Source organism: Cynocephalus volans, chromosome 5, assembly GCF_027409185.1.
Source record: "Cynocephalus volans isolate mCynVol1 chromosome 5, mCynVol1.pri, whole genome shotgun sequence".
In the NCBI taxonomy this organism is placed as follows: domain Eukaryota; kingdom Metazoa; phylum Chordata; class Mammalia; order Dermoptera; family Cynocephalidae; genus Cynocephalus; species Cynocephalus volans.
The window spans coordinates 88,724,707-88,744,610 of NC_084464.1; the positions used below are offsets into that span (position 1 = coordinate 88,724,707).

A 19,904-nucleotide genomic window follows, 5' to 3' on the forward strand; every position below is an offset into this window, starting at 1 on the left:
AGAAGCGATCACTTGTGGAAAAGTCACTGAAAGACAGAGAAAGGACTGTTAACTTGGTTTGATCAGGTGAAAGAAAGATCTGAGGATGTAAGAAGGCTCAGGGGAAAGAGACAGTGGTGGACAGTAGCTGGCGATTCGGAGGAAAGGGATGAATCTAAAAGCTCCTTGAGGCATGAATGGGTGTGATCACAAGGTGTGTTTGAAGAGTTATTTTTTAAGAGGAACTTTTCCCCTTAGACTGTCAACTAATTTTAATAACAGCTGTTTTCTTTTTCTTTTTCTTTTTTTGTCTTTTTGTGACCGGCCGCACCGCGCTCAGCCAGTGAGTGCACCGGCCATCCTTATATAGGATCCGAACCCGCGGCAGGAGCACTGCTGTGCTCCCAGTGCCGCACTCTCCCGAGTGCGCCACGGGGTCGGCCCAATAACAGCTGTTTTCTGACAGTAATCTGTGACCTATAGCAACCATAAATGATGGCATTCCTTTGCAAGAAGGGCCACAGGTCAGCTTATTAACATCATTTGGATACCTGCAGAAAGACAATACTGTTCAACATAAGAACCTGGTTTGCACCCACATGGAGTTTCAGGTTCATCAGAATCTGGGCCTCTAGGAGGACCCTACCCTGAAATAAATCTATGCTGAGCAATGTAACACAGTTTCTTAAAATTCAGTTATGAGTTCAGTTCAGGATCAAACTAATTAACTGAAGGAAATACACCTTGTAATTTTTTAATTTTTATCTTTTTATGTCCCCATATGTTTATAAATAATTTAAAATTTTACCTTTTCATGGAATTTTCAAATTGGTTTACTGCTGCTTCAGATTTTATCTTCAGCTCATGCCTCTCCAAAATTAATCCCTCTAGCTCATTTTTCAATCTGCAGTTTTCTTGCAAAACTTCTGAAATATGGGAATCAGTGAAAGTATGTGGTTGGTAAAGCTTGCCATCCAGGGTTCCAGAGGAGTTAGCATTCCCTTTACTTGGGTGCAAAACATCCTTCTTTGCCTTTTTGGCAGACATTTCCTCTCTGCCCTTAGAGTTCTGATTAGACAACATCATTCTTCTCTCCTTTTGAAGTCTCTCCACGGTTTTCGAGAGGTCTTGTATTTCTCTCCCTTTTGCAGCCAGTTCTTCATTGAGTCTTACCAGCTTAGCTTTAGCATGAGCCTGTTCCACCTGGAATTCTATAGACCGGAAGTCTTTATTATTTTTATCATTTTTCTTGAGTTCTAATTCAGCATTCTGATGTTTAAGAACATCTATTTCAGCTTCAAGGTTTCTTATAGTGATTTGATGGGCTTCCTTAATGTCACTGAGTTCCTTCTCTAGTGCTTTAACCCTGGAGTTATCATGATGTTGCTGGGGTGCTTCTTTCAATTTGTCGGCAAGTAGCTGCTCCTGCTCTTCCAGTCTCTGTTCATACTGAATCTGAAGAAAAGAATCCATGTAATGCCAAACACATGCTAAATATTTCATTAGTTACTGAAGCCCTGCATTCTACTGAGTCCTACCTAGTCCTTCATTCGGGCACTCATTATACATTCTGGTGTCTCCAAGTATCTGTGTCCCTTGAGTGAGTGAAATGTATGTTAGTCTTATTTTTTGAAGGGCATAAAATTATATATTCTTGATATATGTTATATAATTCCATAACTGATATGTTGCTTCATAAATATTAACTTACACATGTTCTTGTATACCCCAAACCTTATTTTAAACCTCACAATTAAGCCTATTATTATATACCTTCTTCATGTAAATTGTCAAACACACTCTTTGAAGATAAATAGGTAAAGTAACTGGGGGTATTGAAGTCTTTGAGAAACAGCACACTTTCAAACTTCTAACAACTTATTAATCTCATAGGGAGTAAGACAGCTTGGAAGTTGTATACTAGAGCTTTACTATCACAAATGAAATAAACAGTTTACTCCACGGAGGGAAGCACCAATTGTGCTTGCTCATTCATTCAACGAATAGTTACTGAGCTGTGACTTTGCACCAGGCATTATGTTCTAGAGATAAAGAGACTCAGTTCTTGTTTTCAAATAGCTCACAGCCTGGTGAGGAGAGTGACATGGCAACAGTTACAGTGTCCTATGCTAGTTGCAATAACCGGCTTATGAACATGGTGCAGAAGGTGTAGGGGGAGCGAGGCAGTCCTGAGGGAAGGTCAGCAGATTGCAGAGAGACAGCACATTTAAGTTGTATTGAGGAATGAATGTAAATTTGGGATAAGTGGAGGCAGGGATGTTTTGGAAGTAGAAAGAGAAAATATAAAGAGAGATGGAATGCTTGATGTGTACTGAGAATCAGAAATGAAAGCAGGTAGCAGCAGGCAGTGGGGTGGGGGGCAGGTGTGGGGTGATAGGGGATTGCAAAAAGGAAAGTTAGGGTGGGTAGATTGTAGATTTACATACATAAAAATGGGGTAGAGGGTTAGAATTAATGTGAGAGAGCCTCTATTTGGTCAGTGGAATATTAATAATTATAATCATTTACTGAGTGTTTGCTATACTCCAGGCACGGTACTAGGGCTTTACATATACTCCGACACTCAATCCTCCCAATACCCTATGAATTAGGGATTAATTAAGGCAAATATTTATTGAGTGTCTACTGTGCCAGGCCTTGCTGAATGATGGAACACAATGGTGTGTAAAAGCAGAACAGCCTTAATCATCATGCAGTCCAGAATGTAGACGTGGAGAGAGACCTCTAAACCCAAATGGCTACAATTGTGATAGATGCAATGAAGGAGAGATGCATGGGGCTGAGAGTGCCTGAAGAGGTATTACACCTACCAGGGAGTCCAGGGAAGGTTTCACTGCAGAAGCAATGCCTGGGCAGAGATCTGAAGGACAAGAACACCTTAACTATTGAAAGTAGAGGGCAGAGCATTACCAGTCGGAGGCAAGAGAGTATACAAATTTCTGTGGCTGTAGAAAACATGGCAAGCAGGAGAAACAGGCCAGTAAGATTAGACAGCGGAAGAATGATGTGAGAAAACACTGGAGAGGAAGGAAAGGCTGGCCATCTGTGGATAAATATGTCATTTATTTATCCTAAGAGCAACAGGAAGTTGTAGAAGGGGTATTGACAAAGGGGTGTGGGGGTTTGGGTGTGTGTGTGTGTGTGTGTGTGTGGATGTAGAAGACAGAGAGATATGAAAATATAATCTTGGCTTTAGTGTCAGAGTTAGAAGATGGGGCAAAGTGGGTATGTGTCGACTAGTCAGGAGGTTACTGCAGTAATCCAGGTCATTTTTATTAATGGTTATAGTATAGTGACATGTTGATGAGAAGAAACAGCAAAACTGGAAGATATTTAGGAGTAAAAGTGAATAACTGGCAATAAGTCAGTTATTATTTCTTTTACATATGAGGAAACTGAGGCTCAGAGAGGTTAAGTAACTAGCACAAAGTCATGAGGCTATAATGATGAAACTGGGCATACATTGAAGGCCAGTCTGCCTCTAATGCTTTTGCCTTTTCCATTATACTACAGTCATCTACATATACGGGGCAAGGTCTGCTAAAGTAGGTAGGGCTAAAGGAGAGGGCAAATAAACTTGATGAACGGTTGGAGTGAATGCTTAGGAAAATGGAAGAGAGAACTGATCAGCCACATGGTACAGGCTTCCAAGTAGCACTGAGAGAATTCATGAGATTGGATACCCACATAGCTGCATGGCACACTCTCACAACTGTGCGGTCTCCTTCCGACACACAAAGCACCATGAGTGGAGGAGGGAGGAAGGAGATGGGTGAACTGGGGCACAGGCTGAAGATGGTAAGGGTGGTTGAAAACTGGGTAGTTAAAGGAACATGCATTTGAATTTAGGACAGAGAGAGAAGAAAGTAAACCAGGCAGGGTCTGAGAGATTTGAAAAAGCAGGTGGAATACAGAAAACCCAACCTCCTTGGTGTGACATTAACTACTGGGCCTCTACTGCCAGGCTGTCAACCTCTTACTGATTCTGGAATCTAATGTTCTTTCATGTATTGATTCTCTCAGGATAGAAATCTGGGGGAGTGAAATCAGCATTCTAAAAGCTGTGTGGTATAGGATTTGGGGCAAGAGGCCTGGGATTTGAGGCCTCGCTCTACTACTCACCAGCAGTGGAACCCTGGGCAAGAGGGTTAAATTCTGAACATCTCAGTTCCCTCGTCTGTAAAACAGGCTAACAATTTCTACTTCTCACAAGTGATTGGAAGGATTACACAGATGAGCTGAGATGTTTGTGAAAGCATCTAGCTAGCATAGATCTGACAGAAACCGGGTGTTTAACAGATACTTAAAAGTAAACTAAGGGGCTGGCCTGTGGCTCACTTGGGAGAGCATGATGCTGACAACACCAAGGATTAAGATCCCCTGACTGGTCATCTTTAAAAAAAACAAAAAAAACCCCCCAGTAAATTAAGTAATCATGTCCTGTTTCATACTTGGTCTGTTCTTGTATATTATGATTCATTCCTGTTTCACGAAGGAGTAGAAAACTGAGAAAGCAGGAAATTTCTGGGAGCCTGTCCCCTATTCCAACCCCCAGAATGTATACTTCTGTCTTATCCTCTCACCATAATCTAGTTAAATTTCAGTGAAAATATTTTTAACCATGGTAATTTCTTTTTTTCATTTTATGCTAAATACACATTAGGGGTGTTTTACTCTGCTTTTTCATGACTTAGTTTCCACTCTATGTGTGAAATAAAAAGAAAAGTTGCTGAAAGAGGGCAACACGTAGGATGAACCTAGGTTTCTTTTGCACCCATTGATGCCTGTGGTAAAGGTTTGTGGGCAAGGATGTTCAGAGCTCTTTGTTAAACTGAGATCTAAGAAGCCTCTGCCCCCATGGTCCATCTCAGCTCCATTTCCATGGCTAACCTGCACCTACCTTCATTTTCTGAAACTGTTGTTCCATGGTACGAAGGCTTTTCTTTGCTTCTTCATCTTTGCCCTCCAGATTGGCTTCTAGTTTTTTTATCCTTTTTTCCATGAATTCCACTGTATTTCTATCTCCTGTATCACCAGCTGCAGATGCCGCCAATATTAAAGCGGGTAAAGAATTGGGATATCTTCTCTTTAGAATTCCTTCCATTTCCTTAACCTATTAAAATATTTTTGAACATATGTAAGATCACAAGTATATGTAAAATGAAGCAGTTTAATGTATAAACAGATTATGCTACACCAGTCATATTTAGATTTCAGAGATGTTTATAGCATGTCTTCAGACTAAATCGAATGCACAGAAGCACGAATTAATCTAGGGATATAAAATTTGAAATTATCTGATTAAAAAACCCCTATAGTATAATGTCTAATTTACTGGTTAATTTATAGAAATCTACTTACATTCACTTGGAATACCTCTTCAGACTTTCTATTGTATTACATTCTTCTTAACTATAAAGCTCTTCCCCTCTTTTTTCCACAGACCCCCTCACAATAGTGCTTCTACTATCTACTGATTGAAAAATTACTTCCATGCACATGAATATGGAAACTTTTTACAGTAAACATACAGCTTCCTAAGCACCTGCACCTGCCAGCAACAATCTCCACCCCTACCTCAACCTCCCCTAAAGGTCCCCCCTCCAGAGAAAGTTTATTTTAAAATGACTTCCTTCAATCAGGAAGCAGGGAGGATTAGATGACATTTAATGAAGTATACATAAAAGATTAAGTACTTTTCATTTAGTCTATAAACAATGACATGTTATATGGTCATTCTATAAGAAAACTGCACCAGGGTCCACAGAAATTACAGCTTGATATTATATACGCCTGTGTGTATATTTGCTTTTTTAAAGGTAGTATGGCTAAGATATCTTTGCAAAGCATACATTAAAACACGAAATTCTTTGTTAAACAGTTTTCTAGCCTCTGAGCAAGCAACAAAATAGCACCTGAAAGGCAGTCTAATGCATGTTTGTTTAGACTGGGCCACCAGCTTCAGGACCTTGTGTCAACTAATGGGTACAAAACTATGCCGCCTCCCCTATGTGAACCACTGTGCAGTGCAGTATATATATTGAAATATACTCTACACATAAATACGTACAAGTAAATGTTAAAATATTTTGGATAAAAAAAAAAGGGCTGGGAAAGGGGAAAAAAATATCTTTCGCCTCATAGGTAAAATGGGGAGGATTACTGTACCAGTTTTATCGGGTTGGCACAATTAAGAAAGGATTAAATGACTTTCATCTTGGTAAATGCTTAGCAGAATGCCTGGCATATAGTGAGGACTTAATAAATGCTGGCTTTTATTATGATTTTCATCTCAAAAACTACCTTTATTCCTAAGGCAAGATGGGTTGCTGGTGCTAAAAATCCTATTTATAGACTGAACATTATTCATATTAGGTATTTAAGGATCACATCATTTGCAAAGTTAAAAATAAATATTTTCATTTGTGATAACCGCTGGCTCATTCACTGATATACCATAAATTGGGAAATATGCAGATACAAATATTAATAATTTATTTTACCTGGAAATTTTTCAAAGTTTTGTTTCCTTCGGTATTAAAAATTTATTTGAGTTATCTGTAAGCATATGAAGTATATGCATACATATGCATACTGCATAAATTAAAAACAACTACATTTAAAAAAAATGAATTTAACATATTTACTATTTACAATTAATGCATTCATTTAAAAACTAAAAAAAATTCAATCTAATTTTGATATCTTGACATATACATTACATTTGTGGGGAAAAATCAGATTTTATTTGTATCTTCTTTAATTTTGCTTTTTAATACTGTTCTTTGGTCAGTGGTACCAGGGTGACAGGTGTGCAAAATAAATTTTTCTTAACTTTTATTAAAAATCAAACTATGAAATATTCCACTAAATAAAAGCATGAACAAGTGCACAATCTGAAATTGTCAATACAACATGTATCTAATTCACCCCATTTTTATTTGTGTTCTATTTAGAAAAGACATATTTTATAATTAGTTTATTTCAGAATATGGCTCCAAAATGATTCTGAATATATTGTAATATACCTTGATTATAAAATATATATTAAGGTTTAATGTTTTTAGGATAGAAATGCTCATGCCAACAGAATGAATAAGATCTGAAACACATGCAGCAATCCAACTACACAAAATACTATTAAATGATGAATATTTTTAAGAGATATAAGATGAGAACCCAATAAACACTTAATGAAAGTGTTAATAAAACAGAGATTACTTTTAAAAATGGTATATTTCTGGTCAATTGATATAGATTACCATTTAAAGTCTTAATTTTGTTCTTAAGCATGCTTTATTTCTTTACTCAGTTATACATTATTTCTTTAAAAATAAAATCATCCAATGGAGAAGTGGTTCCTTTTTTTTTTTCTCTCACAATTTTTCATGGCTTTTTCTACATTGACCAATCTAAGCACTGAAGAAAATAAAAGCAATCCTAGATTAGACTCACTTTAGAATATTTCTAGATCTTCAAACCATCTTTGTCCTGTCCCTTTCTTGGCCCCTAAACCAAACTACCAATTCATACCTTTGACATAAGAACAAGTTCTGTTTGTAAAAGTAACAAAGTTAATTTTTTGCTTAGTTTTCCTTCTCATAAAACTGGGATAATATTCAGTCCAGTGATGACCTCACAATTTTGGATTTGTGATGGAATAATAGTCTTGTATTTAAGTGTCATGACTTGACTACAGCATCATGTTCCCTTATGAACAAGGCTAAAAATTTTCATTTTGTTTTAATATGTAGTTATGAATATAAATGTTACATTACAGAAAGTTTTAAAAATAAAAGAAAAAAATTAATTATAATTCTGCCTCCCAAAACAACTACTTCAATGAATAAAATCTTTATTCCAAAAAGCTTCGCTCTATTATTTTATTAAAGGCCTTCCAGCCACATTGATCATGAAATAAATATTTCTAAGCCTGAACAGTGAACAAGGGCTCAAGATGACAGCCACCTCTTTGGCAGAGCTGAATGTTCTGTCTACAGGGTGTTTTGTAACATTTCCAAACATTTACCAACATGTTCCCAACTCAAGCATCTCCCTTACTTATTCCTCTTCTCTCAATTATCTTTGGTGAGGAGAAGGAATCCTAACTCTATAGCCAGAGCTTCAAAATTCTGCTTCCTTCTTCCTAGATGTCTAATGGAGCTGGGGTACAAAATGACCTTTCACCAGGAGGTCTTCCATCTTATAAATGAGGCACATTAGCCTACAAAATCTTTTATTTATAAAGACGTAGACTATATAAAATGATGTTGTTTATTACTTTTATTAATGTTACTTTAAGACAAGAATTTTCAGGTCAACTCCTTCTTGTGGGAATGCCTAAAACAAGACAGGAAACAAAAATACACTGTATATAAAATACCTTAATGAAAATTTACCCTTAACACATACTTGTCGCTCCAGATCCTGAATTCTTTTGGCATCAGCTGCTCTATCTTTTAAACGTAACTTCTGCTGAATAGATGGACTCCCAGATTCAGCTTTCAGTTTCTCAACCTGTCAATACATAAAGAACATGTTAAGGAACATATTTAAAACAGAAAAGCACTGGGGGGAAGCATCATGTTAGTCCATTCATTCATTTATTAATTCCTCAACGAACACTGAACTCCTCCCAAGTTCCAGGCACTTCCCAGATGTGGCATAGGGTTGGAGACGTGGAGAGCAAACAAGATAAGCTAGGTCCCTGTTCTCCTGGTGCTCATGCTCCAGTGCAGGAAGATAGTTGATAAGCTAATAAATAAAGTAAATAAGTAAATAAGCATGACAAGTGTTGTGAAGAAAACAGTGAAGAAATAGGAACAAATAGCTAGAAGGGTGGGACTGGTGGCCATATTACATAAGGAGGTCAGGAGATGTCTTTCTGGAAAGTTGATATTTGAGCAGAGATGTGAACAAGAAGAAGGAGTGAGACATGGAAATAAAGAAGGTCAGAGGACTGCAGGCCGAGGGGACGAGCGGAATGAGCCTGTCATGCTCGAGAATCAGAGGAGCTCTGGTGTGGCTGGAGGAGGGTGACTCAGGGGAGTGTGGTACCAGATGAAGTTGAACAGGCAGGCAGGGTTCAGCAGGATTCAGACCACATGGGGACCTGACAGGTCGTGATACGGAGCTTGCATTTATTCTCACTCTAATCTAAAATAGATTACATATCTTAATGGAAACACAAATGAAAACCAGCTATTTTAATTAATAGAGTTTAGAGCAATGACAATAACAATGTTTTGAAGAACTGTTGTTGAGGACAATAGGATTTTTACATTCTGATAGGATCTATTACCTCAAGTCTGAGTTTCTCAATTTCTTCACTTGCTTCTTTAAGCCTAACTGCATCTTTATCCAGAAGTTCCTGATTTTCAGCATACCACTGTAATCTTTTTTGCAGACGACTGATTTCTTGCTTATGTGTTTCTTCTAAAATTTTTATTTCATATAATTTTTCACCTAGGTAGATAAAGTAACTCAATACCTGATTATAATTTTTCAAAATATGGAAATAAACTAAAGTAAAAGATTTTAAATGAAAACCAATGCCTATCTAATGAAAAGCACTATGAAAAAACAAGACATAAAACAACTGAAGTATAGAACATAGTGTCTCGTCTAATATGTTAGTGAAAGGAAACAAGAGACTATACTCATAATCCAAATCTTCAACCTTGTAGCAAAGTTGACTATGTAGAACTTTTTGATAAACCAACTGTTTTCCCACTGACTTTCATTATCATATTGTTTCCACAGGAAAATAAATGTTGGATTCAAGAGATAAGAAAAATGAAAAATGCCTACAATTTTATTAAAAAGCAACAATGGCAAACATTTGTGAGTGCTTACCATGTATTATTTTCCACAACAAACTTATATGATGGATACTTATATTATTATTCTACTATATAGATGAGGAAAGAAAATGTCGTTTTCTTTGTACACATCTTACACTGAAACTCATAATAGGGTAGAGGAAAGATCCTTACTTTGGCAAACAAGGACTCCTCTGATCCACCTTACTAGCCCTGTGTTCCGCCATCCTAAGGTCCAATCCACAGGTGCACTCAACAATGTGCGCATGGGCACACTAAGCAGCCTCCTCTCATGCCTTCACTTTCAAGTCTTATTATCTGTCAAGGCCCAGTTCAAATGCCACTCTTCCCTGAAACCCTTTTTAGCACTCCAATTCCTCTCATGTTTATTTGTAATTTTTTTCTTACATTAAAGTTTTCGGCATTCTTGTCTTACTCCCCTTTGTTTCTCCTGGTGGGGACCATGCCATATTACTTTGTATTCTCTATAAAACACAGTGCAGTGTTATCTGTTAATATGGCAAATACTTAATAGCCTACAACGTTACAAACCCAGGGATAAAATGATTGACCTTGCCCTTAGTAACGTCACAGTCTAGCTGGGAGGACAAGGCATGTAAACAACTAAACATAAAATGCCAGGGATTCAAAATAATCCTTGATTTTTATTGATCTTCCAATTATTCCTGTTAAAAACAATCAAATTCACACATCTTTTAATAACTGATTTAAAAAATGTTTCTAAGTTTACAGTATATCCCAAGGAATAGCATTTTGATGATACCCTTCAATTCCTATTACTTAAATTCAAGATTAGAAGAATTATGAGTATAAAAGTAAACTGTTTCAGCTCAGTGTTCTACCTGTGGCATAAGTAATCTGATCTTTGGCTTGGTCCCTCTCTTTCTTCATTTTTTCCAAGTCTACTTCAAGAGCTTGTTTATCTTGCTTCAGTCTTTTGATGTCCTCCAATAAATTGTTTTTTTCTTTCTTGATATTCAAAGAAATACAAAAGCAAGTTATTCTCAACCACAATAAATTGTGCTATAGTCTCTCCTTCCCCCAATCTATCATAAACACTGCTGTAAAATATTTTTCCTACATCTTAGCTCTGATTTTATTACAACCACCTGCCCCACCTCAGAATCATTAATAGCAATCCATAGCCTATTAGAATCAGTTCTAATCATCTCAGCACACCATTAAAGACCTTCCAATTCACTGTTTACTAACCATAGTGATTCACTAATTCTCTTGCCTGAATTGCTGCAATAACCTCCTAACTAACCTGTCTCTTCCACCCTCATCCCCTACAGTCCAGTGCATACTTTTCACAGTAGCCAGAAGTGTAAAGAGTCGGTTAATATCAGTCCTCTGAAACTCTCTGGTGGTTCCTCTCAGGATTAATCCAACATCCCTACCATGACCTTCAGTGTCACATAAGTCAGCCTTGCCCACAACTGACCACACTGACTATAAATCTGTCCCCTCCCTGATCTGTTCCAGCCACAGAGACCTGCTGGCTGTCGTTGAACAACCCCAGCATACTCCTCCCTCAAGGAGTTTGCACTTACTGTCTCCTTTGCCCACAGCGCCCTACTCCCAGACAGTTGGGTAGCTCACTCCTTCACTTCTTCAGGATTCCTGCTCAAAAAAAGCCCAGGAAGGCCTTCCCTGCCACCCTCTCTAAAACAGCAAACCCCATCCTAGCCCCCCGGCACACTGTTGCATTTTTCTTCTCACAGAACTCACCACTACCTAAATGTAATATCTATTAACTTGAAAGCAGGATTTTATTTTTGCTAACTCTTGTATCATAAATGCACAGAAAAGGCTTGGGACACCAAAAAAAAAAAAAAAAAAAAAAAAGGTCTCAATATGCCTTACATTCCACACTACTCTCAATAGTTCAAAAGTGCTGTGCCCTATTTCTCTGCTTGACAAAATCATACTTACCCTTCAAAGCTTAGTTCAAAATTAAGCTAAGCTATTCCTGACAATTCCCTCTTCTGTGTTCCTGCAAAGTTGTTGTACCTTGTGTAGCATTTATTACTTTCTGTTTCATATAACGTTAATTTGTGTTTATGCCTCTTCTCTTTATTAGTGGACCAACACTATGATTTATTACTACCTGTTTACCTTATGATACTAAACACATGGCATGTACTCAATGTACATTGAACTGAACTCTTAACTGCTGAAGAAATTCTTGGATTCACAGCAGTACACATGGTATATAGTTCAGCTTCAAAATAACAATTTCTTACAAATTTTGTATTATACTACCTTACAATTTAAAATTCAGTCTACAAAGAAAATAAGGGCATTTATAAAGCACCGCATAATCTTGGTTTCTAGCTGAATCACAGATTTGCATCATTTCTTGTTTAATCTTCTATGTGATCTACAGATATCTTTTCAGGAGAACACTGATCTTCAAGTGTTTGGATGCTCAAGTATCTTTCTGCAAATACTTTGTTTAATTCAATCAATTTAGAAATGCTCCCTAGGAGTGTCTACTTCACAGAATTACAAAATTTTAGAATTCAAAGTAACTTTAAACATCTTGAGTTCAATCATGCAATTATGCTTACATGGATGGCCACTCCAGGCTTGCATATTTCCTTGGACAGAGACTGCCCACCTTCAAGAAAGCCAGTATGCCCCATGCCAATCCGGTGGACTGCAGGGTATTTGGCTGGCAAGTAATTTCTCTCCCTTGTAAGTTATTGTGCAGACACTCAGGGAGTTCTCTGCTTGCCTCTCAGACCTTATCTTCCACCACCCTTGTCCTTACCCACTTCTGCTTTGGAGGCCCTTCCTGCTCCTGGAAGGTTACAAACACATTCCTGATTCAGAGTTCCTGCATTTACTCTTCCCCTGGCTGGAAGAATTGATCCTTGCATGGCTGGATGCAGCTACTCTTCAGCTGTCAACTCAAACACCTCTTTCTCAGAGAGCTTCCCTGTCCACACTGTTAAATGCTGCCTTATCTCTACCTCACCTCCCCTTATTTTCTATTTTTATTTTCTTCGCAGCACTTACTTCTAGCTATAATTATCTGTTTACTTATTGTCTGTATTCCCCACTAGAATATATGTTCCTAGTGAGTGAGATTTGTGTTTTTCTTGTTTACCTACTGTATCTCCAATGCTTAGATGAGTGCCTGATGTATGGCACGTGTTCAGTAAAGGTTGACTGAATCAATGAATTGTAGTCAGCCCCATTCTCCTCCTGACCCTGGGATACTAAAAGGAAAGGGCTCAGGACCTTAGCTTTTATTATATTTCCATTCATACTTTACTAAAAAGAACCAACTGACATTTTAAGAATACACTAACGGGTACTAATTTTTAAGGTATAAACTAGACTGTACACAAATATACTTGATATGAAATTATAACAGATTTATCCCAATACGAATAATTTTTGTCCTAAACCTATTTAAATTCGGAATACCAAAGTAAATGAAAATAAAGTATATTTACATTCCATCTTTCAGTATCTGCACAAAGAAACAAATCCCCAAATAATTTTCACTATTATCTTAAACAAATATATATATTTTTTCTGATTTCTTTTAGGTTTTCTCTGCCTTTGGTAGCTTCATGATGATAGGTCTAGATGTGGATTTTTAGTATTTGTCCTGAGCAGGACTCACTGTGCTACTGAATTTGAGAATTCATCTTTTTTTTTTATCACTTCTAGAAAATTCTCACCCATTACCTACTAGAAAGATTTAAATATATATTACAGCATCTCATATTTCTTAGTATTTCTGATATTTTCCATTTCTCTATTTTTCTCTGTTTCACTCTAACTTCCTTAGATCTATCTTTTCAGTTTACTAATTTTTTCTTTAGTTGTTTATGACCATCTATTGAATTCTTCCACTTAGTTAATTTCCAGGATTACATTTCACTTCCAGAGCTCTGTTTATTTTTCTCTGAAATTTGCCTCATCTGTTTTGCTCTTTTCTCACATTTTTTCATTAATTTTGTATATTTAATCATTTTAAGTCTATTTATTTTATGGTTTCTATCCAATAATTCTATTGAGGTTCTAATCCAACTGTAAATCATCTCACACCTGCTGATGGCAGATTGTTTCTTTGGGTTTTGTAATTTTGCATTGTGAGCACATCATTAGCAGGATTTATCTGTGGGAATATTGTGTAAGCTGGGTTAAGGGTTAAATGCAAAACATCTAAGGACTGTTTTGCATTTGTTTTTTCTAGATACATCAGAGGTCATCATTGACTCAGGACCACTGTTTATGTTATTTATTTATTTTTTTAGTTTCAGCATGGCAGGTAGTATTAATTCAAATACTAAAACACAAATGAAGGCAGAAGAGGTGACATTTATATTGAACAACGAGTAAAGCACGAGCACTGAGCTGAAGACACCTTTTTAGCCTCCTCACCCAGAGACGTTAAGACAGAAAAGCTTTCTTGACATTTCAGTCTTTTAAAAGGAAGGTGGGTGGACTTTTTCCTAGTCCACTATTCTACTGAAAGATGTGGTCCTTTGAAGGTGTTCTGTTTGCACTCTGCTGTTAAAGCTCAGACCTCGTGGTTATTGAACTGGTGGCCTGAGGGGCAAATGCTTACTGTGAGGTTTTTATCCCTCCTTATTTCTGGGCCCTGGAGATTTCCCTTACTTTCTTGAGAGCTTGGTTATTCATTTACCAGATGTTTCTTACATTTTATCCAGTTTTCTTTGGTGTTTTTAGCAGTAAAGTTTTTAAGTTTTCTATTTGTCATAAAAATACATTCAAAACAGAACTTTTAAAAGGTCACTAACAACAGCCTTCAAATGAAGCTAATGCTATGCTTAAAACCTTATCATGTTCTTCCAAGCCTTCGTAAAATATGGCAAAATTAATTTGTTTTAACTTGCTAATTTTTGAGGTACACTGACAAAAGGGGCGTGTCCTATCATTCATTGTTTCATTCTATCTGCCTACTGATGTATCTAGTCATTCTATATATACATACACACATGCATTCAAAGAAAGTTCCCCAACAGATTCATATGTGAAAATGAATTTAATACTACAAAAACCTGTTAAACATCAACTATTAAACTAAAGTATGTTTATTAGATTTCTATGTTACATAATATCAAATAGTGAATTTCTTATTAAAAAGTGGTATGTAATTGGAATTTTTCTAATTTACATAATCATTCAAACAGATTGAAAAAGCTTTTAAATTTAGTGCTACAATTCTTAATGGGAGGGTAGGGGAGAAGTAACTGTTCCTCATAGGAGATGTTTGAGAATGTGGCAGAGTAGTTTTCATTGTTACAATGACTGGGAGATGCTATAAGCATGTAGTTCCTAGCGTGGGATGATAAAAATCATGAAATTCATGTAATATTTCTGTTTAAAATAGAATTAACCTGCCCCAAATTCTAAAACTTCTCCCACAGATAACTACTGCTTTTGAAAACTCTAGGCCATATTCTTTATAATACAATTTAATACAAATAAAGAAAAAAAGTACAGAATAGCATTGCATTTACCTTTGTGTTAGGTATATGGGATACAAATACATGTAAGATACAGTCCCTGCTTTCTAGAAGTGTACAATCCACTTTGGAACACAGGTAAAAAGCCAACTAATGTTTCAAGGTAAACAACTGTCTCCAAACTATTTTTCTATTTAAGCTGTGCACTTTCCAAAGAGGAATTTGCTTGAAATAAGGCATACATGTCCTAAAGTTATGCCTCTGATGGCTCCATGTAATAAATGCCTGATGAGAGGATGAATTATAAAGAAGATGTCATCTAAAATTAGTATCACATCATTTCCTCTATATTAAGGTCATGTATATACTAAATGCTAATCTTAGATATTTCTTCTTAATTTTTAAATGGTATGAACTTTATAAATAGATCTTATTCATATATTACAAAAACAGATTTTTTGCACATATGGGAATTTTTGTAATAATCTTTACTATTCCTAATAATTAAAAATCCTTATGCAAATTACCTGTGCCATCCGTAGTTCTGCTAACAGGTCTGTAAAACTCTGATTTCTGGTAGGCTCTGAATCTTCGACTACTTGAGACAGGAAACGACTTTTGTGCATCTGTTCTCTGATTTATTTTGCAGATAAAAATATATATTTTTTACAAGGTGCTCTTTTCAATACAAAATATTAAATTCTTAAAAATTAAAAACTAATGAATGAACTATATCAGTCACTGAAGACAAAAATTGTATTTAATCTAAAGATTAAAATACTAACATGCTAAAATAGAAGTATACTTTAAGGGAAATGCTTGTATTTACTCTAAAAGAATTGAAATCCTAAGATTATTGGTTTATTCACAATATAAAAATATCTCTTCCCAATTTTTAGAGACAAAAATCAGTGGCCCAGAAAGATGTGCTGCATTTTTCCTATGGAGTTATTGTACTCCTTGCACATCATGCTAGATCCCTTTCTGACAAACACAAATTGCCAATCTTACACACGGAAAGTAACCAACAAAACCAAACACAGTCTACTACTTGGACCTTAAATTCAATCTTTCTGTTTTTTCCAGAGACATTATACAAGAAGTTTAGAAATCCACATAAGGTCATTTAACCCCCATGTGCTAAAGAAACCATCTATTTCATTGCAAAGGTAAATTTAGAGTTTGGGTTTTAGATCTTAGAATAGATCTTCTCTTTTAGAAGCCAGGGAATATAAGATGTGATATTTTGGGCTGGCCCCGTGGCGCACTCAGGAGAGTGCAGCGCTTGGGAGCGCAGTGGCGCTCCCGCCGCGGTTTCGGATCCTATATAGGAATGGCTGGTGCGCTCACTGGCTGAGCGCGGTTCGGGCGACACCAAGCCAAGGGTTGCGATCCCCTTACCGGTCACAAAAAGACAAAAAAAAAAAAAAAAAAAAAAAAAAGATGTGATTATTTTAAACTACTGAAGCAGTTGGAAAGAAAGCAGATGTAACTACTTTCATTCATCAGAATTGTGCAGATTACCACACTTGGCCTAGGGTTACACCTACCAGGACAAAGGAGCAATTTTTTAAAAAAGTTTACACAAAGGTGCCCTCTGCTTGTCACCCTGTGTAGCTTCTAGCTTTGTCTGCTACAGGGTGTTCCTTTTTCTATTTTACATGAAAGATCAGAATGAGCTATTGGTGGCCCTGCCTCTTACACCTTGCCTCTTATGCCCTAGGTTATCTAACAAAAAAAATGGAAGAAATACATGAATAAATATGGTGACATTCATGGTCAAAGAAACTTCTGATAACAGTCGTATCTGAGTGATTAGGCACTTATGAGAAATGATGCACAAACAGTAGTCATTTCTTAAAAGAAGAGTACCCTAGCTTGTCCACGCTTGTGGGTTCGGCTTTTTCACATAATACGTTAAAGGTGGAGGTAGTAATATCCAGAAGATTTTCTAGTCTGAAATAGGATTCCTAAGTAGGTGTCGGTTCTCCATTGTCCTGCTATGGTGACTGTTGGCTGGTAACAATTCACCAGTGTCTCCCTCTCTGGAGAAATGCCCTCAGCAAAACAGCAGTCACTGTCCCCTTCCCAGGGTACAACAAGCAAGGACCAACTCTGTGGTACTACTCTTCAGAGCTTCCTGGTGGGAGCAGCATGAAGCCAGTCTCCAGCCAAGACCACATTCTTACTTCCGTTCCTGCCCCCGACCTCCCCCACCCTGCTTCTCCTCCCCTGAGGGTTATCCTCCAGTAGATCACCTCTAAGGGATCCCCGTCCCAGGCTCTGCTTCTATGAAACCTGATCTAAGACAGTAAGTGATTCTGCATGGTATTTTCTTTACTATTATTAATCACATGGTTCTTTAAGAAACGGTTAAGCATCTCAGGCTTAATGACTGATCAGAGGAATATTGCATAAGTATATTCGATTTCCTGAAACTGATGTCAAACGCAACATAAATATGCTGAGAATACTAAAGTATTTAGTACCCAAAGAAAAATCCTTTATAGGTTAAATACCTAAAAGTTATTAAACTGAAAATCAGTGTACAAATGAAAATAAATAAATGTAAAAATAAGTTTTTACTATTTCAAAGTAAAAATAAATGTATTATTAATATAATGATAAAATGCTAAGACACAATCTAAGTATATTTGGTTTTAAGAATATCAAAAGGACTTACTTTAAGGAAGCTAACTCACTGAATAAATTCTGGTTTTCCTTAAACATTCGCTCCTCATTTTTCTTGTTTTGTTCTTGAAGATCTTTCACTTTATTATACAACCTTTCATTTTCCTTTTAAAAACAGAAAATTGCATTTTAGTTTAAAGTCAGTAGTACTTATATAACATATATGCTCACAATAGATAAATACTTTAAAAGTTTCTAGGGTGTTTTAAATTTCTTCAGCTTTGGAGTATGCAAAACATTAAAACAATTCTTTCCAAAATGCTTAAAATGCTTAATGGAAAAAAAATCTTGCAAAAATTCCCAAAGCCAAAGACCCTAATGTCAGTATAACGCACTGACTGCACTTCACAGGAGTAAGCAGAAGAGTGGCTGAAGGAATCCTTACATCCCAACTGCATGGACCAGAGGTGGCAAGGCCCAGTGGGACTCTTTACATCCTCTTCTGTGACTTTAATGTGACTAGTCTAAGAAAGGAAAAAAAAAAATCACTGCTGGAGGAAGATTCTGGAAGGCTGGCTTCCAGTGGTGAGGTAATTAGATGTAGCCACAGTGCTGTTCATGTTTATATGTGAAACTGACTTTAAGTGGGGAATTTAAAGACAGGGTACTTCTGAAAGTTGTCAGGACAAGGCAGAGCAGAGACTAGACCCAGTCCACCATGGGATTTGAGTTAAAGAATGACTCAAACCAGTTGAGATCAGAGGGAGAAGAGAAGGTACCAATCTGTGCTTAGATGCTCTTTCTTACCCCTTTAAATTTAAGAATCTGATGAAAACCAAGGGCTTTTGAGGATCTAATGAAAACTATGGACTGTCTCACAGTGTCTGAGATAGTGCCTGGCAGATGGTCTGTGCTTAAATACCTGCGGAATTAATGCACTTCCTGCCCCCCCCCCCCCAAATACTTAGATATATAAATTTTGTACTATCTTTGCGGGAGGGAGTGGTTGGCATGCTTATGGGTCTGTGAAATTTCCTTAAAACCCCTGCTCTGTATGTCAAGATCAGACTGGCAGGCAAAGAGTTTGAATGTTTCCCACTAACTCAAGGGCAGTGTGTCCTGCAAAATCAGTCCACTTCATTTAGAGCAAACGTTTTAATCACTGACTTGGCAATGTTTTCGCTGGATGTTCTGGGTGACAATGCTCAGGCTATAGTCGTCAAAAGAGAAGAATGCTATTAGAGAGAAGGAGAAGGGGAAAGGAGTAAGAAAAACGGGCATGGGAGGCAGGGAATGAGGATACAGTCTTATGCTGCAGATCCCTAAAGCTGTCCTGGCTGACTGTCAAGGAGCATCACCGAGATTCCAGGACACATTACAAACATCTGTCTCTATACGGACACACAGATCTTTCCACATTAAATTCAAATTTTCTTTTCTAATCCTTACAGCATTAGCAATTGATTTCAGGTTCATATTTCTGAATATAATAGCAAAACTAGCTAATAAGTATTACCACTGAAAAGCATTATAGAAAACTAAAGAAAAACAGGATAGCTTCTAATGGACTTGAATATTAAAAATAGTAATAGGCAACATTCATTGATTGCTTATTGTGTGCCAGGCCAAGAGTGTACTTGCTAAAAGGATGGTTTGTCCTGTCTTACTTTCAATTTCTTAATCACCTTATGAGGGAGGTGCTTTTTTTATTATTCCCATTTCACAGATGAAGAAACTGGCCTAGAGAATCAAAGTAATTTGTCTAAGGCTGTACAACAGGTGGTAGAGCTAAGACTCAAAGGCAGACTCTTTGAATCCAGAACCCATGCTCTTTTAGCCACTTGAATCCTGCCCATGAAAAATATACAAATTATTACTTCCTCATATTTGCCAGAACTCCCATTACCTGTTAAACTAGCACAGAAATATTTTAATATGCCTTATTTTTATAATTAAAGGATCAAGAGCAAACTGGCCA

At 36.9% G+C, this 19,904-nt stretch overlaps 1 protein-coding gene across 1 annotated transcript in view; it reads right to left on the reverse strand.

Annotated features, from left to right (window-relative positions):
* Positions 1–19,904, reverse strand: part of CEP162 (centrosomal protein 162) — a 75,002-nt gene that overhangs the window by 12,837 nt on the left and 42,261 nt on the right. The window contains exons 17-23 of the mRNA XM_063097486.1: positions 17,979–18,091; positions 15,823–15,928; positions 10,685–10,811; positions 9,302–9,465; positions 8,413–8,517; positions 4,901–5,113; positions 788–1,434 (exon numbers count right to left, since the gene is read on the reverse strand). Coding sequence (XP_062953556.1) covers positions 788–1,434; positions 4,901–5,113; positions 8,413–8,517; positions 9,302–9,465; positions 10,685–10,811; positions 15,823–15,928; positions 17,979–18,091 — 1,475 coding nt within the window. The remainder of the gene's footprint in view (positions 1–787; positions 1,435–4,900; positions 5,114–8,412; positions 8,518–9,301; positions 9,466–10,684; positions 10,812–15,822; positions 15,929–17,978; positions 18,092–19,904) is intronic.